The 18,976-nt window shown below is 38.5% G+C and overlaps 1 protein-coding gene across 1 annotated transcript in view; it reads right to left on the bottom strand.

The window, feature by feature from the left end:
- Positions 1-18,976, bottom strand: part of PPM1E (protein phosphatase, Mg2+/Mn2+ dependent 1E) — a 213,850-nt gene that overhangs the window by 13,105 nt on the left and 181,769 nt on the right. The window contains exons 2-4 of the mRNA XM_061142647.1: positions 11,681-11,799; positions 5,186-5,385; positions 184-372 (exon numbers count right to left, since the gene is read on the bottom strand). Coding sequence (XP_060998630.1) covers positions 184-372; positions 5,186-5,385; positions 11,681-11,799 — 508 coding nt within the window. The remainder of the gene's footprint in view (positions 1-183; positions 373-5,185; positions 5,386-11,680; positions 11,800-18,976) is intronic.

Below are 18,976 nucleotides of genomic sequence, written 5' to 3'. Positions count from 1 at the left end.
TCTATTCCTAAAGAGGGAATTAGGCCTACAACTGAATCCAACACTGCGTGTCAAGAACGTAGTTTGGAAGAGAGCTTTAAATAATGTCTATCACAAAAGAGAAAATCCAAAATAGCCCTTCAGCCACAGAACAAGTGAACTCAGGGGCGTATCACGGCTGGAATCCGTGTGAAAGCTGCATACCTCCCTGGCAGCCTTCTGGACAAAGCGCTCGTCGGTGACGCGGAAGGCTCGGCACAGGGCCTCGGCAGGGTCGTGGGGGAACATCTCCTGGCGCACCAAGTTCACGTGCAGGTGAATGGAAGCGTAGATGGCAGCATCCACCCCGCCGTGGCCATCAAACACTGCAAAGTAAGCTTGTTCTTCCTGGTCCTGTCAATGGAAGCACAGAGCCAGGGCAGGGAGTTAGGTGTGGCAGGCCCCAGATGAGGCAGTCCCCTGCACCGCTGCCCACCCTCCTCCACTGCCCTGTCACCCAGATGATGAGACTAAATGTTTCCCTTTTCTGACGTGCCTGATCCACGGCTAAAATACCTGCAGTATGAGGGCATCTGTGTTTACACACCAGAACACTGGAACACATCATGCCCAATTAGCTCAGGCTGAAGTACCCTCTCTTGCTGTGAAAGCTGTTGTCTTGTACCATGGAAACCACCCACATCCATTTGCTGTGAAGTTGCTGTTACAAGTTGTGGGGAGGGGGAGGAAAGAGAAGGGAGGAGGAGGAGTTGAGCAAAGGCTGTTCTGGATTGAAGATTTTTGTCAAAATGAAAATATTTTAATAATAAATTAGAAACTCAGGACAATAGGAAATAATTGGCCTTCCAAGCACAAGGCCAATTATGTTTGATTATTTAAAATACACAGATAATGAAAGCATACTTCAAAACTATAATATTGGCTTCATAAATCATTCATGATCACATTGTATTCTCACCATAAATAACACAGTCTCTAAACAGGCTACACAAACTTGAACCACATCAGATGTCTACATGCCCTGCAGGGTTATAACCTTGTTATAACCTTGTCCCCTAACTCAAGATGCTGCTCCACATCTCCTTGCCCACTCAGCACCTGAAGCTGTAGGGCAACTGCTAGAGGAGGGTCTTCCAAACCTGTCATTTACCATGACACAGGACGCCTAATCACGACATTACATTTAATTCAGTAAGAACTTGTTTTTTCTTTCTCTTCAACTCCAGTGTTTAAATCTCAGCTCTGGCTCACTTAGAGGAGATCTGTAACTCACTGAACTCTCACTGAGCCCTGCGATTCTTTTAGGCAACAGTATGTAAGGATTTTCATTTGGAAGTTTTGACTTCTTTGGGCTCTTGGAGAGTTCAGCTGAGTCCAGACCCTGTCATTCAAAGTAAATAAAATATACCAAGTAAAGCAAGATATGAAAACATTGCAAGTGTTCACCAATAGGTAAGTGAATAAAGAAAATCTGTACACACACTCACACACATACACACACAATGGAATATGACTCAGCCATAAAAAAAAAAGAATGAAATTCTGCCATTTGCAGCAATGTGGATGGACCTAGAAAATATTATGCTTAGTGAAATGCAGAGGCAAATACTTTATGTAATCAGTTATATGTGGAATCTAAAAAATAAACCAAACAAATGTATATAACAAAACAGAAACAGACTCACAGATACAGAGAACAAATTAGTGGTAACCAGTGGGGAGGGATGAGGCAGGGATATGGGGAGAGAGATATAAACTACTATGTATAAAATAAAATAAGCAACAAGGATATCTTGTATAACACAGGGAATTATAGCTATCATCTTGTAGTAACTTCTAATGGAATATCATCTGTACCAACACTGAATCACTATGCTGTACACTTGAAACTAATATAGTATTATAAATCTATTACATTTTACTTTTTTAAAAATGGATAAATAGATATGGTATGTATGTATACACACACACAATGGAATAGTACCCGGCCATATAAAAGAATAAAATGTTGCCAACTACAACAACATGGATAGACTTGGAGGGTATTATGCTTAGTAAAATAAGTCAGACAGAGAAAGACAAATACTGTACTGTATGTTATCACTTATATGTGGAACCTAAAAGATAAAACAAATGAGTATTACAAAATGAAAACAGGCTCACAGATACAGAGAACAAACTAGTGGTTACCAATGGGGAGAGGGAAGTGGGGAGAAGCGAGGTAAGCGTAGGGGATTAAGAGACACAAACAGCTGTGTATAAGGTAAATAAACTACAAGGATATAGTATGCAACACAGGGAATACAGCCAATATTTTACACTAACTTTAAATGAGCTTTAATCTATAAAAATTTCAAATCACTATGTTGTATACCTAAAACTAATACTACAAATCAATATATCTCAACAAACATTTTTATTTAAAAAATAACAGTAAATCTTAAAAAAATATTTATCTAGTTGGCTACCCCAGGTATTAGCTGCGGCACACAGGATCTCTGATCTTCATTGCAGCACGCAGGATCTTTAGTTGAGGGATTTGGACTCCTAGTTGTAGCACGTGGGCTCCAGTTCCCAAACCTAAGCCCCCTGCTTTCAAAGCGAGGTGTCTTAGCCACTGGACCAGCAGGAAAGTCCCCAGTAGCAGTAATTTTTTAAAATGAACTCATTTTTAAACAATTCAATTGGCAGGGTAAGGGTAAAACTTAAAATAGCATATGTAAGCAGTTTTTAAATGAGTGAGCTGATTGATATGGGATCATCACAAAGAAGAAGGGAGCAATAATAGTCTCATGAGGGCATGAGAATATACTTTAAACAACGTGAGACTGGTGAAGAGATTCTTAAACAATATAGCATCAGAAGAAACAAAGGAGCCGACTGGATCTCTTCTTTAAAAAAAAATACTGGTATCTTCCCTGTTATAAAGATAATGGGTCTATGGAAGAAACCTAAATGTCCATCGACAAATGGAGAGGTAAAGAAGATGTGGTGGGGAAGTAGAACGTGTGTGGTGGAATACTCCTCAGCCATAAACAAAGAGTGAAATAACGTAGTTTGCAGCAACAATGATGGACCTAGAGATTATCATACTAAGACAAGTAAGTCAAAGAGAGAAAGACGAATACCATATGGTATCACTTATATGTAGAATCTAAAATGTGACACAAATGAACTTATTTACAAAACAGAAAACATTCTCACAGACATAGAAAACAAATTTATGGTTACCAAAGGTGTAGGAGAAGAATAAATTAGGAGTTTGGGATTAGGAAATATAAACTGTAATATATAAAACTGATGAACAACAAAGTCCTACTATGTAGCACAGGGAACTATATTCAATATTCTATAATAAACCACAATGAAAAAAATCTGAAAAATAATATATATATATATATATATTCTTCAGGGTATTTACATATAAATATACACCTTGCTGTATGCTGGAAACCAACACAACACTGGAAACCCACTATATTTCAGTTAGATAATGTATGTTTATTTGGACTAATAAAGAAGTGTATGCTGTGGTTCAGCCACCCAGTCACGTCTGACTCTGTGACCCCAGGGACTGCAGCACGCCAGGCCGCCCTGACCCTCAGCATCTCCCAAAGTTTGCCCAGGGTCATGTCCACCGCATCGGTGATGCCGTCCAGCCATCTCATCCTCTGATGCCCTCTTCTCCTTCTGCCCTCAATCTTTCCCAGCATCAGGCACTTTAAGTGTATAGAAGGAAATAAATATCTCTAATACAACCATCCCCAGATAACCAGTCTTTTTTCTATACATATAAATGTTTTAATAAAATAAAATTAGAATCATACTGTACATAACTTTTTTTATCTTGCTTTTTGTCACTTACCATATCATTAGCATTTCCCCCATGTCATTAAGTATTACTCAAAGACATTATTTTAAATGGATATGTACTATACATCTTACAAGCATATCATAGCTATCATTTCCTATATAAGGTTTAGATCATTTCCAATTTTTTATTATTGATAATGTTGTGTAAAACATTTATGTCAAACAAAATATGTAAGTATTTTCTGCTTCCTTATAATATAAAATCAAAACTGAAATTATCAAAGTGTGTGAAAATTTATACAGTTCAAAATACATGTTGCCTAATTGCCCTCAAAGTCTGTTTCATTATAGCCAAGAGCTCCTTTCTGAGTTCGGCCTTTGGGTTGATTTTTGAGGCAAAATGAAAACCAACCACGTTAACAAAGAGTAATGATGCCCTCGAACCTGAGTACAGTCTTCAAGGGTGCAGTGACTTAAGGACTGTTTATCACATTATAGCCTTTAGGGGTTATGTTTGCATGGGCATGGTATCAGCTGATCTATCCTGTAAAATAAGCACCAGTCACCAGCCCACCATCACTGCTTGACAGTCAGCTAAAATTTAACTTTAGCTGCTAAATGAAGGAAATAGTGCGCTTTGTATAAACCACTACATTGTAATTTTAAAGTTATGGACTTGAGTGAAGAGGCAAGTGACAGGCACAGGAAACAAACCTACCTCTGTTTGCATTAACATAATAGAGAAAGAAGAGGAAGATAACAAGAAAATGGTTATTAAGTTGACAAGGCTCATATGATCCAATTTGTCAGTCACAGAGATTCAGGAAAAGTAATTCCGGCTACTTTCCTATCTCAGAAACGAAGATTTTAAAAATAAAGTCATATGAAATCAGAAAACTATATCTTAGTTTCAAACTCATTCTTTTATGTTTGTGTTTTGTGTTGCTTCAGCAAAATAGTACTGTGGAAACGCAATAGACAATGTTTGATTATACTATAGAAATAGTTTCCTTTAAAAAACAGCTTTATTGAGATATAACAGTTTTCTTTTTGGTTTGTATGTTTATAGAATGTCTTTGGAAGGTTACACAAGGGATGGTAACTTTGCCTCCGCAGAAGGGATCTGAAGTGTCTGAGAGACAAGGATAAGACTGGGATTTTTATTTTCCAATTCTAAACCACGTGATGCATTACCTATTCAAAAAACATGAAATAAATAGTTCTTTTCCTTTTGTCTAATGGAAAAAGCAAATCTGTGCCACTTTGCCCTTAGCCCTATTCCAAGCCATCAGGGATATTATTACAGTTTATTACAACTTCTCTTATTAGAACACAGGTCTGTGATGGGGTTTTATTTTTCCAATTTCACTGACACATCAGAAGTGCCTTTTACCTCGAGGTTGAAGAGCATATTAAAGTCAGGAATGCAGACATGTTTGTCCTCCATTTTCCTGCGCATGTTTTTGATGGCATGGATCGAGGTCTCATAATAAAGCTGGGGTCTCCTGCGGAGAGGGAAGTCTTTCACCCAGCTGCAGCAAATCTCGTGTAGTTTGCTGAAGACAGAACGGGCCAATTTCACTGTCTCAATCTCTGTGGAAGAAAGAGAGACCCCCGATGAAGAACCTTGTAAAACTGCTTTTCACTTGCCTGCCTAGGAGAGACAGAAGTAGGTCACCTTAGTCAAGCTCCACCTTAGTAGAAGAAATTCCTCCTGTCTCAAGAGAAAAGAAATGTTGCTTCTGAGGACAGAAAATGACAACCTGTCTGATAGAAAATCATCAGCCAGCAGCTGCCACTAAGATACCCTTATGTCTTGAGGAGAAATACCTCTGAGCAGGGCTGGATCTGTTCCTAGGCTGGAGTCCTTCCAGCCTGTGAAGCGCTCTGGCCACACTATCTACTTCGGAGCACTTCTGTTTGGCTGCCAAGGTTATCATCTGGACACCCAAGCCCCCTGTGCATAGGGAAATGACTGAAATATGAACAATGATTATCCAACGAATTGGAATATGAGAAGCTTATGAAAATATTGTTTATTTACCAAGTACAGGAATAAGAAGGGTTTACTCTGACTACTGTTTTTGTCTTAGTCTCTTTACTCCGGCTTCCTTTCTCTCCTGTAACTGATCATAATTCAGAGTTGAGCTTTACATTTTTTGTTATTTGATGTATTTTTTAATTAAAGTTTTGGACAACAGCTTATATAGTTTAACCAAAAGGTTAACAAATGAATCTTAAAAGTTCGATATTTCTCTAAGGAAAATGTACTTTACATTCTGTCTCTGTGTGTAACCCTAGGCTGAGGAGTCTTCACCGTAGACTACTAAGTCTCCTACTTGGCCCATTCCATGGAGTGGACTAGCTCACTTCTGAGTCTCTCTGCATCCCTCAGTGGATGGACAGATGTGTAAGCTTTCAAGCAACACTGACGAGTACTCAGGAGACTGTATCTCACACCACCTCCACTCAAGCTGTCCTCTACCCAAGTTGCAGCAGTTGAAATAACCAAGGGAAGATTAGGTTTTCCCAGGCCAGTATTTTAGAAGTTCCCCCTATATCCCGGTGAAGTGAAGTGAAAGTCACTCAGTTGTGTCCAACTCTTTGCGACCCCATGGACTGTAGTCTGCCAGGCTCCTCTGTCCATGGGATTCTCCAAGCAAGAATACTGGAGTATGTTGCCATTCCTTTCTCCAAGGGACCTTCCCAACCCAGGGAACTGAACCTGCGTCTCTGTATTGCAGGCAGATTCTTTACTGTCTGAGCCACTAGTAATTTAGAATTCTCAAAAAAAACTGTTTTTCACTTTACTAAGTCAGATACAGCTTGACAGGCTGAGAAGATGTGTACCAGATGGGCAATGGTTGCACACGCCTCTTCGGATCTAGAACACAAATCTCAAAGAAGAGAGACTGTGTGTTCTAGGATGGCCTGGGAGCTGAGATTCCCATTTTTTTTTCATTCTCTACCCTGCTGCTGCCTTAATCTGTAACTTTACCTGTTTTCTTATTCAAAATTCTTTTTTAAATGACTATATTCAGAAAACTGGTCTCAAGGTTTTTGTTGCTTTTATTTTTCTCATTGACATAGTACAGGGTGGCAAACCATGTATGTGACTTTGTTCCCTTTGCCATTTTTATATAACTGAAAATCAAGGGTACATTTGGAAGAGAAAAAAAGTTCAAAGAGCAAAAGAGGTGTGTATAAGGGAAAAACTTAGGCCAGCAGACAACCTAACATTTTGATTATTTTTAGCAACTCCAATCTTTTTGTTTGTTTAAAACACCAGTTGCCAGAGACTGTCTCTTTCAGCCAGCAATTACCTATTTCTATCACTTTCAACCCATCTGGTCTCTGCAACAATATATTGCCCCGAATCCAGACTGTTGATTTGGGTATGCATTTGACTCAAACACAAGGGAAGATTGCAAAATAATAAGTGAGTTCAGAAACTTTCAGGGAGCATGGGGTGAGATGAAACCAATGACTGATATTAATTATCAGGATAGTTTCCAGATTCTCAGATAATAATATAAAACATATCATATTTTGGTTTATTACTTTTTATCTTACTATATGGGCTTCCCTGGTAGCTCAGACCGTAAAACGTCTGCCTACAATGTGGGAGACCCAGGTTTGATCCCTGGGTCGGGAAGATCCCCTGGAGAAGGAAATGGCAACCCACTCGAGTATTCTTGCCTGGAAAATGCAATGGACTGGGGATCCTGGTAGGCTACAGTCCATGGGGTCACAAAGAGTCGGACACGACTGAGCGACTTTAAAAAAAAAAAAATCTTACTATATAGACCTCTAGTGTCCAACAAAGTAGCTTACTAGCTACATGTGGCTAGATAATTTTAATTAAAGTTACATAAAATTTAAAACTCAGTTTTTGGTCACATTAGCTATATTTCAAGTACTCAGCAACTATATATGGCCAGTGGCTACGACACTGGACATGTGCAGATAGAGAACATTTCCATCATGTCTGCTGCACAGCCCTGGTGTACACAGATTAAACTGGTCAAGGGAAACAATACCAGCTTCCTCTATTATTTAGTAACCCGCTAGATCTGTCTTTGTTCACACCATCTACTACAACTCTGATCATACTTTTAAGCAAAAGATCACATTTACTGAGTATCTGCTACATTCTGTGTCTCTGGAACGTTTCACAAAGAGGCAATACCACGCTCAATCCCAGGTCTATCTGACTCACACCATGCTCCACTTTTCCCAAGTTAGATTGCACATGGACACTGTATTTTTACTGTCCTTGATTAGTCATAGTATAGTACCTAGCAAATAGCAGAAGCTCTAAGGATATTGACCAAATAAATGAATATGCAAACTTATAAAATTAAATAACCACTAATAAAGTATTTGTATGCTTCCTGGTTGTTAATTCTGCTTCCTTGATCTCTCCAACTGTTTCTGCAATGATGCCATTCTTTAAAAATTACTGTAACTCTAAAACATGCTTTAATATAAGGAGGACTGACTTTTCTATTATTATTAACTTTAAAGATGTCACCTGCATAGTTCAACATGTTTATTCTTCCAGATGAACTACTTATTTTGCCAAGTTTGTGGGGGAAATATTGTTGCCATTATATTTGGGATCACACTGAATTTACAGAGTTATGTGGAAAACATTGACTTCTTTTTCATATTAAGTCTTATTCAGGAACAAGTTATACTGTTTCATTAATTGAAATTCATTTTATCTTGCTCAACAGAGTTTTAACATATGTCCTATTTCTTACTGAAATTATTAATAGTTATTTTACTTTATTTGCTACTTTGAGTCAGAACTTTGTTTTAATGTGTTATTTGGCACCTAGCAAACATTCCTCTTTCTACCAATACTTTCTCCTCTACTCTCAGTCCATGTGTGTCTAGGGGTAAAATATGATTCAGGTCTAACCAATTAGAGACCACATTCCTCTGGCCATAGTTATTGGTTCAGGAAAGGGAAATAAACCAAGATGGACTGATTAGAGTGAGTCCTGTGACTTATGTAAGAGCAACTGAGTTTTCCTGCTTGATTTGAACCTGGGCAGATGAAGATCTGATGTTCCTTAGCAGTCATTTTGCCATCCCATGGAGCCTGAAAATAAAATCTGAAGGAGAGAGTACAGCTGAGAGTTGGAGAAATGCCAGGTCTTTATGACATCATGTGAAGCCTTGAATCGAGCTGTGTAGCCCTTATCTTGAAGGATAGCCAATAAATTGTTTTGCTGAAGCCAGTGGTTACTTGCAACTAAAAAATTCTTGAGTATATACTCTAAACATGCATACTAGGTTTTTGGTTTAAGCCAAATTTTGTCCTACAATGTCCAGTGCTATTCTATTAAGTATATTTTAAAAATTAGAAATAAATATTTAATTTTATCAAATGCTTCTTTGGGCATCCTCAGAGATTATTCTGTTATTTTTCTTTTGACCTATTAATATAAAAATTATGCTAGTCAATGCCCCAATATTTTTTCCCCTGGCTGTTTCCTAAGTAACATAGTGCTAAGCTATAGTAGGCCCTCAATAAAATACTCATCAAATTGTCATACTAAGTATACAAATATTTCACTTAAGATTTTTCACATTGATTATTGACTCATCTCTCATTTCTTGGTTCTGTCTCAGCCAAGTTTAAGTATCAGTGTTATGCTATGCAAATTTTCCTCTTTCCCCATATAACTGGATAATTCATTTTAAAAAGCAATGGAATTACTGTCTTTGATTGTTTGAAAACATTCACCTATAGAATCACCTACTCTTTTTGTCCTTTTTGCCAATCTTCTCAATCTCTTTCTGCTTAGATAAAGAGATAATATTATACAAATATTAATTTGTATATTTCTAGAAAATACCCAGGTTTTCAAATTTATTTATATAAAAATTTTCATAATTCTTTTAATATCCTCTGTATTAGTGATCATTTTCACCTTCTTATTTTGAATTTTTACATTAGGATATTTTACATTGATTTTAGATAGTCTGGACAGGAGTTATATCTGTCAACAGAAATGCAAGGTTGTTTAAGAAACATTCTGTTAGGGATGGCATAAACATAAAAAGAACTTTAAGGTAAAGTTTCTTTAAGTCTGTTTTTGGAACTACCTAAGACCAGAGTCACAGGGCATTTCAGTGGGGACTTCCGTGCCTTTAAGGCAATGACCGCAGGCATTACTCACTCAGTTCATCCCCACTCTGCAGTATGGATAAACACAATATGCCCTGTAGAGATTCTCCACTCAGTGATTTGGGTTAAACAGATTAAGGACATGCAAATAGTATGGAACTATAATAGATCATTCTGAATCACAGCAGTGGCATGGAGACATTACTGGGTAATCTCTTGGAAAAATATAAAATCAGGATGACTAATGATATCCACCACAAGAAAATCCCTGCCTTTCACATTTGCTATCTTACAGGGGTTCAGAAAATTCTTCCAAGCTAGGCACATAGGGCAACACTTCAATCTTAAGTATTCTCCTTGTACAGGAAGTGGTGTAAGAACACCAGTATATAAATAATTGCTGCTTGAAATGGAAAAATAAAATCAAATAAAAAAGGGTCCAAAAAAGGGAAAATGGTCCAAAGTAGCAGTCCACCCCCTCACAGCTGTAAATTACTCATCAGTCGTTAATGTCAGTGTACTGAGCTGGAGCTGAGTCAGTCATCACCCCGGCTGCAGTGAAGCAGAATTTAATCTCCCTCATCTTTTCATTACAGGGCTTCTACTTCATGCATCAGTACGAGAGGAAAGACCAATGCTTTGCAGCAGGAATTCCATCCAGCTTGACTCTGGAACAATTTGGTTCCAAGTGAATCAATTACTCTCAGTAAAAACAAGAGGAATTCCTTCCTTGCCAGCTTTCTATCAAAAATTCTCTAGAGAGATGAAGGAAGAACAGGAATGTTTATTTTTATATCTGCCTCACATTCTCTGGAATCTAGCTGCCCTAATTCATTAATGTATGTTTTGCTCCCTCTGTCCCATGTTTAAAGGCAAATGCTTAAAACGGGACAAACAGAATGAAACATTAAAATTCCTCAACAATTCCTCATTCCCTAGTTTTTACAAAAATTGGTATTTTTTAATGTGTTAAATATGTATAAGCCTAATACATTAATAAACATGCCTTCATTAATAAGCATTCTCATAATTTAACTGAAAAAGATGCCCATGCAATTAAATCACATAATTGTCATAAAGAGCTCTACTTATTTATTGGTAGATATAAAAAAATTGTAACTAATTTCATTTATTTATTTATTTTATCTTTGGCTCCGCTGGGCCCTCGTTGCTACACGGGCTTTTTTCTAGCTGTGGTGAGCTGGGGCTACTCTCTAGTTGCAGTGCACAGGCTTCTCGCCGGGCTGGCTTCTCTTGTTTTGAAGCCACCTGGGAAGCCCGGCAGACATAAAATTTAATAGGATTAATGAGAAGTTTTATAACAACCGATCTCCTGAATTTGTATATCTGATTTTTTTTTACTTGACTTCTTAAAGATGAATTAAAACTTTAAAATAGATTTTTGTCAAACCACCCTTCCCTTCACTTATTCATCTTTTTTGTTGTGTCTTCACATTTCTCCCTCCTCTTCATTTACCTAGATATTATTTATGATAACACATTGTTATCATAATCTCCTACTCCAGTTAACTGCACATGGCTCCAAAATATGCCTGTATTTTCCCCTTCTACTTTTACTGATTGGTTTGAAAAAAACATGTTTCTGAAATTTTTCTCTTGCTACCACTACAAAATATCAACCAGTGGGTAAACATAATTAGATATAGTATTCTGTAGATAATTTCTATGGATCGTTCAACAGAAAATTTTAATATTTTAAAACAAACACTGTAGAAAGGTACTTGCCTACAGTCCCTTCCGTGCCATCTGTTTCCTTTGGAATATAATGTGCAGAAAGATCACTCTGAAGGACTTCGTCTGATGTGGCTCTGGCTAAAGCGGCAGCCAGAAAGGAAGGGCAGTTACTGAAAGAAAACAATAAATGGTTATTCAGCAAGAATTAGAAACATCCCATTTAAAATTATTACTAATTTATTATTAACATATTGTTTCAAAACAAAATTATACCTTTAAACAACATTCGATGCACATTTCTTGAGAGGATATCATATGCTACGCACTTTGCCAAGGCACTGGGTTACTATAGTGGTGAATTAACACAGACATGGCCCCTGACTTTGTGGGGCTTACAATCTGGTTAGGGAGACAGATGATGAATAAGTAAACAAATAGGATATAATTTCAAGTTGGGATAACTTTTATAAGGGAAACAAATAGGATAGAGGGCATTAAAGAGAAGTACCTACTTAGAATAGCCAGGAATGCCTTACCTTAAAGGACAAGAAAGACTCAGTTATATGGGGGTGGGATTTGGGGACAGTATTCCAGGCAGAGAAAATAGCATGTGTTCAGACCTTTTCTGAGAGCAAGGTATGTCTAAGGAACTGGAAGAAGTCCAGGAAGATGAAGTACAGCAGGTAACAGGGAGAGTGGTGAGGAATGAGGTCAGAGGAGCGGGAACAGGCCAGTTATATGGATCTCTTGGATGGTAAGGAATTTGGATTTTACTCAAAGTGCAGGGGGAAGCCACTGATGAAAGCAAGAGAGGATCATAATCAGATATAGTAAATAAAATAATACGTTGACTGCTGTGTCAAAGGGAACTGGCAGGGAGCAGGAATGAAGGAGAGCGATCAATAAGGAGACTGTTGTAATCCAGATGAGACTTTTTTAAAAGTGATTACGTTTTAGAGAAAGAAAATATAGAATTTGATTATTATTATTGTATGTAGACGTGAATGGCGGCAACATTCACCTAGATGGAGAAAACAAGAAAAGACAGATTTGTGGAGGAAAAGGGTAAAGTAGAAAATGAGAATTCATTTTAGCCATGTTAAGTTGGAAAAAATCTCTGCAATATCCTAGTGGAGGTGTCAAATGGTTAATTATATATTTTAGTGTGGCGCTAAGAGATTTAAGGAAATTTGGAAGTCATGAATTATGGATGGTATTTAAAAGTAGAGAAATAAAGGGAAATTCCCTGGTGGTCCAGTAGTTAGGACTCCGCACTTCCACTGCAGGGGGCAAAGGTTCCTTTCCTGGGTGGGGAACTAAAGATCTCACAAGTTGTGCAGTGTAGCTAAAAAAAAAAAAAAAAAAAAAATTTAAACTATGGAAATAGAATAGATCACATAGAGAAGACAAAAAAAGAGAACTGCTATGGACCAGTGACTTCTATGTGCCTCTGTTTTCCCCCTTTGGAAATAGTTAAGTACCTCCTCAATATACCCACTGTATGTTGGGTAGTGGCAGGGAAGGGGGTAGATAATATGCCACTATAGTCCCTAGGTGTCAAAATCAAATGGAAGTATATTCAGGGAGCTGTCATCAAGAAATTATACCCAAGGAATCTCATCTGGACCTGACTTCACTGAGATCCTGAACCTCAAGCCAAAGTCTGATGACATTAAGGGACGAAATTTTGGGAGACTCTGAGAGGGGGGGTGAAGGTTTTTTGCATGTGGGAGGGATACGAATTGTGTGGCCAGAACAGACTGTGGCAAGTTGTTTTTTTAAAAAAGATCACAGCAATATTTCTGGTGCTACATGCTCTGTAAGAATCTTACCATTACACATGAAAGTGAATGAGCCTTTAATGAAAAAAGAAGTGGCAAAAGTGATGCTGTGTGGCTTCTGAGGTTTGGTCATAAAAGGCTACATAACTTTCCCCTGGTCTTCTCCTCTCTCTTCCTTCACTTTCTCCTTTTCTTCCCCCTCCTCCTCCTTCCCTTCCCCCTGGGACACAGGTTCATGTGGGTGTTAGCTGAGGCTTCTAGTCAAGAGCTGTTATTATCAATTGCTTGACATGGTAACAGCACAGACCTTCAGAAGATACCAGTACCAGCCTGAATCTTCCAGCTGAGGCCCCAGACATTATGGAACAGAGAAAGCTGAGTCTGCTTTGTCCAGTCTTAATGCTCAAAGAAACTATGAATATAATTAACGACTGTTTCCTGACACTAATTTCTGTGCTAATTTGTTACACAGCCATAATAACTGAAAACCCAACATTTAGAAGCTTAGCAGAAGATAAGGAACCTATAAACACTGAAAAGAAATAGCAAGATAAGTAAAAGGCAAACCAAAGGAGTAGAATATTTGAGTGAAGGCAGGGTCAATTGCATTCTACTGAGAAGTCCGATAAGGGAAAATTAGATACTGAATTTAATAACATGTAAATAGATCATCACTGACTGGGTGCCAAGATAATTCAATGGGGGGAAAATAGTCTTTTCTACAAATGGTGCTGGAACAATTGTGATATTCACACACCAAATAATCAATTTAGCCTCTTTCCTTACACCATATACAAAAATCTACTCAAAATGGATCACAGACCTAAATGTAAGAGTTAAACTATTAAAATCTTAAAAAGAAAGCATAGGGGACTTCCCTGGTAGCACAATGGAAAAGAACCTGCCTGCCAATGCAGGGGACACAGGTTCGATTCCTGGCCCGGGAATATTCCACATGCCTCAGAGCAACGAAGACTGGGTGCCACGACTACTGAGCCCACACTTCAGAGCCTGAGCTCGGCAACAAGAGCAGCCACAGCAATGGGAGGCCCAGGCACCACAACTGCAGAGTGGCCCCCACTCACCACAATTGGAGAAAGCCCTTGCACAGCAACGAAGATCCAGTGCAACCAGAAATAAATAAAATTGTTAAAAAAAAAGAAAGCATAGGAGTAAAACTTCATGACTCTGGATCAGGCAATGGCTTCCCTAAATATGACACTAAAACTACAAGCAACAAAAGGAAAAAATGAGTTAAATTGAACTGTATCAAAATTTAAAACTCTCATGCCACAAATCAAGAAAGTGAAACAACAACTCACACAACAGTAGAAATATTTGTGAATCACATATCTGAAGAGGAGCTGGCATTCAAAATATATAAAGAACTCTTTTAACTTAATAATAAAAAAGACAATGCTATTTTAAAATGGGCAAAGGACCTGAATAGTACTTCTCCACAAAGAAGATATACAAATGGACAATAAACACATGAAAAGATGCTCAACCTCATCAGTTGTTAGGGAAATGCTAATCAAAACCACAGTGAACACTGGGATCACTGCAATACTGTTTACAATACAAGATACAGAAGCAACCTAAATGTCCATCAACAGAGGAATGGATGAAGATGTGGTAAAATGGAATATTACTCAGCCATTAAAAAGAATGAAATAATGCCATTTGTAGCAACATGGATAGACCTAGAAAGTGCCCTACTGAGGTGAAGTGAATCAGAGAAGGAAAAATATCATATGACATCCCTTATAGGTGGAATCTGAAAAGAAAATATACAAATGAACTTACTTACAAAGCAGAAAGAGACTTACAGACTTAGAAAACAAACTTACGGTTGCCGAGGGGAAGGGATAGTTAGGGACTTTAGAAAGGTCATATACACACTGCTATATTAAAATGGAGAACCAACAAAAACCTGCTCAATGTTATGCGCCAGCCTGGATGGGAGGGGGGGCTTGGGGGAGAATGGATACATGCATATGTATGACTGAGTCCCTTCACTGTTCATCTGAAACGACCACAACATTGTTAATCAGCTATACCCCAATCCAAAATAAAAAGCTTAAAAATAAAACCTATCACTAAAGGTTAATAAACATAGAAAAATAACTACAATGAGATACCATTTCAAACCCACATGATGACTATCATTAAAAAGGCAGGTAATGAAACAAGGTTGACAACTATGTGGAAAAATCTGGAACTCTCATGTATTTCTGGTAGGAATGTAACATGATGCAGGTGCTTTTGGCAGTCCTTAAAATGTTAAACATAAAGTTACTAAATGGACCAGCAATTCCACTCATAGGTATGTATCCAAAAGGAACGAAAACAAGGCCTTCCCTGGTGGTCCAGTGGCTGAGTTTCCATGCTCCCAGTGCAGGGGGCCCGGGGTTTGATACCTGGTTAGGGAACTAGATCTCACATGCCATGCTAAAGATTCTGCACACCATAACAAAGAACAGAGATCCCATGTGTTCCAACTAAGACCCACCAGTGCAGCCAAATAAATAAATAAACATTACCCCCCGCAAAAAAAACTCAAAAGAAATGAAAATACACATCCACACAAAAACTTGTACATGAATGCTCATAACAGTATTATTCATAATAGCCAAAATGCATAAACAACCAAATGTTCATCAACTGATTATGGATAAATAAAATAGGTAGTATATTCATCAGCCAGAAAAGAATGAAGTATTAATATATGCGTAGTATTAATACAATGTAGATGAAACTTGAAAACATTACAGGAAATGACAGAACCTGGTCACAAAAAACCACATACTGTAATATTCCATTATATGAAAAGTTCAGAATTGACAAATCTATAGAACTAGTAGGGTAGTGGTAGGCTAGGGCTGAGGAATGAAGTGAGAAGAGAACTACTGCTAATGGGGAGGGGGCTTCTTTTGGGGGTGATAAAAATGCTCCAGGGACTTCCCTGGTTAAGAATCGTAGCCTTCCAATGCAGAGAACTAAGACTGAATCCCGGGCCAGGGAACGACGATACGACATGCTGCAGTGCAATCAAGTCTGTGCGTGGCAACTGCTGCGCCCGAGGGCACTGGAGACCCGGCGCACCGCAGCTAAGACCGACTCAACGCAGCCAAATAGTGGTTTCAGTATACTAAGAATGGTTTCACCATCACTCTAATCTGTGGTTCAGAGCAACTGAAAAAATATTTATTCAAATACATAAATACAGTCTTAATATTCAAAGTCTTAGATTATACTGATGGTTAAACCATTTTGAATATACTAAAACCACTGAATCGTATACTTTAAATGAGTAACTTTCATGGTATGTGAGTTACATCTCAGTAAAGACAGTTGGAAAAGTCACTGACTTTGTTAAGAACCACTGAATAGTGGAAGTGAAAATCAGATTAGAATGGGTTAGTTAAGGAGGGGCAAGGAGGTGTGACAATGGACAGAGTGGGGTGGTAACTTAAAGGGGACCTGGGCCAGAGGAAGTCTGCTGTTTTAGAAGGCTGTGGAATCTGACTGCATACTAAATGAAGTCATCCAAAATGAAAGACCGAGATACTGTGGGAGAGAGGGCGTGACCAAAGGAGCAAAGTTCTCGAGAAGGCGAGAATGGATGAGATGCAATCCGGGCATGGAAACCCTGATCCGACAGGATGTGGCACATTTCCTTAGTTGGAAAAGGAAAGAAGAAAACGGATACAGAGGCAGGTAGGTTTCCAGATTTCTTAGTAGGAAAATAACAGAATTCCCATCTAATGGTTTGATTCCACCATAACTTATTGTGGCTTACAGTGTGGAAGGCACAGTTCGTGCTCAGGATATACATAACCAAAAAAGACAAAACTCCCTATCTGTGGAGCTTACATTCTAGAGAATGGTTTCCCAATGAAGTATGAGGCTAGATTGGTAGTTCTCAAACTGTTACATGGATCAGAATCATCTCCATGGCTTGTTAAAATACAGATTTTTGGGCGCAATCCTCCGTTTCTGACTCAGTAGGCCTGGAGCAGGGCTTCAGGATTTTCTTTTCTAACATGTTGCGGTGCTGGAGAAGACTCTTTGAGAGTCCCTAGGACAGCAAGGAGATCAAACCAGTCAATCCAAAAGGAAATCAACCCTGAATATTCACCAGAAGGACTGATGCTAAAGCTCCAATACTTGGCCACCAATGAGAAGAGCCAACTCATTGGAAAAGATCCTGATGCTGGGAAAGATTGAAGGCAGGAGGAGAAAGGCAGAACAGAGGATGAGGTGGTTGGATGGCATCACCGACTCAATGGGCATGGGTTTGAGCAAACTCTGGGAGATGGTGATGGACAGGGAGGCCTGGTGTGCTGCCGTTTATGGGGTCACAGAGTCGGACACGACTGGTGACTGAACAGCAGCAGCGTGTTCCCCGCTGATGCTTATGCTGCTGGTCTGGAAACCACATTCTGAGAACCACTAGATTAGGTCATCAGCTGAGTGGTGACAGCAGAAAGCATGTGGGGGAGAACGGATGGAGAGAAAGTAAATATGAAATATCATTCAACAGTGCTAAGAGATTGTTTGAAGTTTGAGACACTTTTTAAATTAAATCAGTCCTTCTGCTTCTATAATCATAGAATAGGTGATTTCTCTACCTGTGTTCATGTGCCATATATAACATGTGTGGGTAAAAGGAACTCTAGTTCATCAAGATTTGAAGTTTTGCAAGGTGAGTACCATTAAGCATAGATGTGGAAGTTGAGCAACTTTTAAAGGATATGATTACAATGTTAGACCATGAACTCTAAGTTGGCTGAGAAAGAAAGAACAGATATGAATTGTAGATCAATGTGGTCTAATTGCAATTACAGAATTGTAGTGGGAATACTTGGACACATAATCTAAAAGGAAAGAATGCTGTAGTCTGAGAACAAGATACTTGCATGTATGATTTTGGAGCTGGTGCAATTTTTATAACAAGGTTTAGGTGGGACCAAGAAAGTGAGTGGCTTAGAAACAGACAATATGGCAAAGTTCACATCCTAAGTCCCCAAGAAAACTTTGAAAATTTCGTTTATCATTCATCAGTATTTTTCAAATTGTAGATTATGATCCATTAGTGGGTAATTATATCAACTTATGAATTGTGAGTCACATTTTTTTTAAAAAAAAAGGAAACAGAATAAGGTACAGGAGGTAAGGCTAAGTATTCCAGATATATATTAGGGAAGTATATACCGAATCCTGATTATGATGAAAAAAATTGAGAGTTACTGCATTTCACCAGACCACCTGACCAGTCTCTTGAGAAACCTGTATGCAGGTCAGGAAGCAACAATTAGAACTGGACATGCAACAACAGACTGGTTCCAAATAGGAAAAGGAGTAGGTCAAGGCTGTATATTGTCACCTTGCTTATTTAACTTATATGCAGAGTACATCATGAGAAACGCTGGGCTGGAGGAAGCACAAACTGGAATCAAGATTGCCGGGAGAAATATCAATAACCTTAGATGTGCAGATGACACCACCCTTATGGCAGAAAGTGAAGAACTAAAGAGCCTCTTGATGAAAGTCAAAGAGGAGA

The sequence above is a fragment of the Dama dama genome, chromosome 5, assembly GCF_033118175.1.
Source record: "Dama dama isolate Ldn47 chromosome 5, ASM3311817v1, whole genome shotgun sequence".
Lineage (NCBI taxonomy): Eukaryota > Metazoa > Chordata > Mammalia > Artiodactyla > Cervidae > Dama > Dama dama.
The sequence above is the reverse complement of the archived record's forward strand: the minus strand, read 5'-3'. Positions and strand labels throughout refer to the sequence as shown.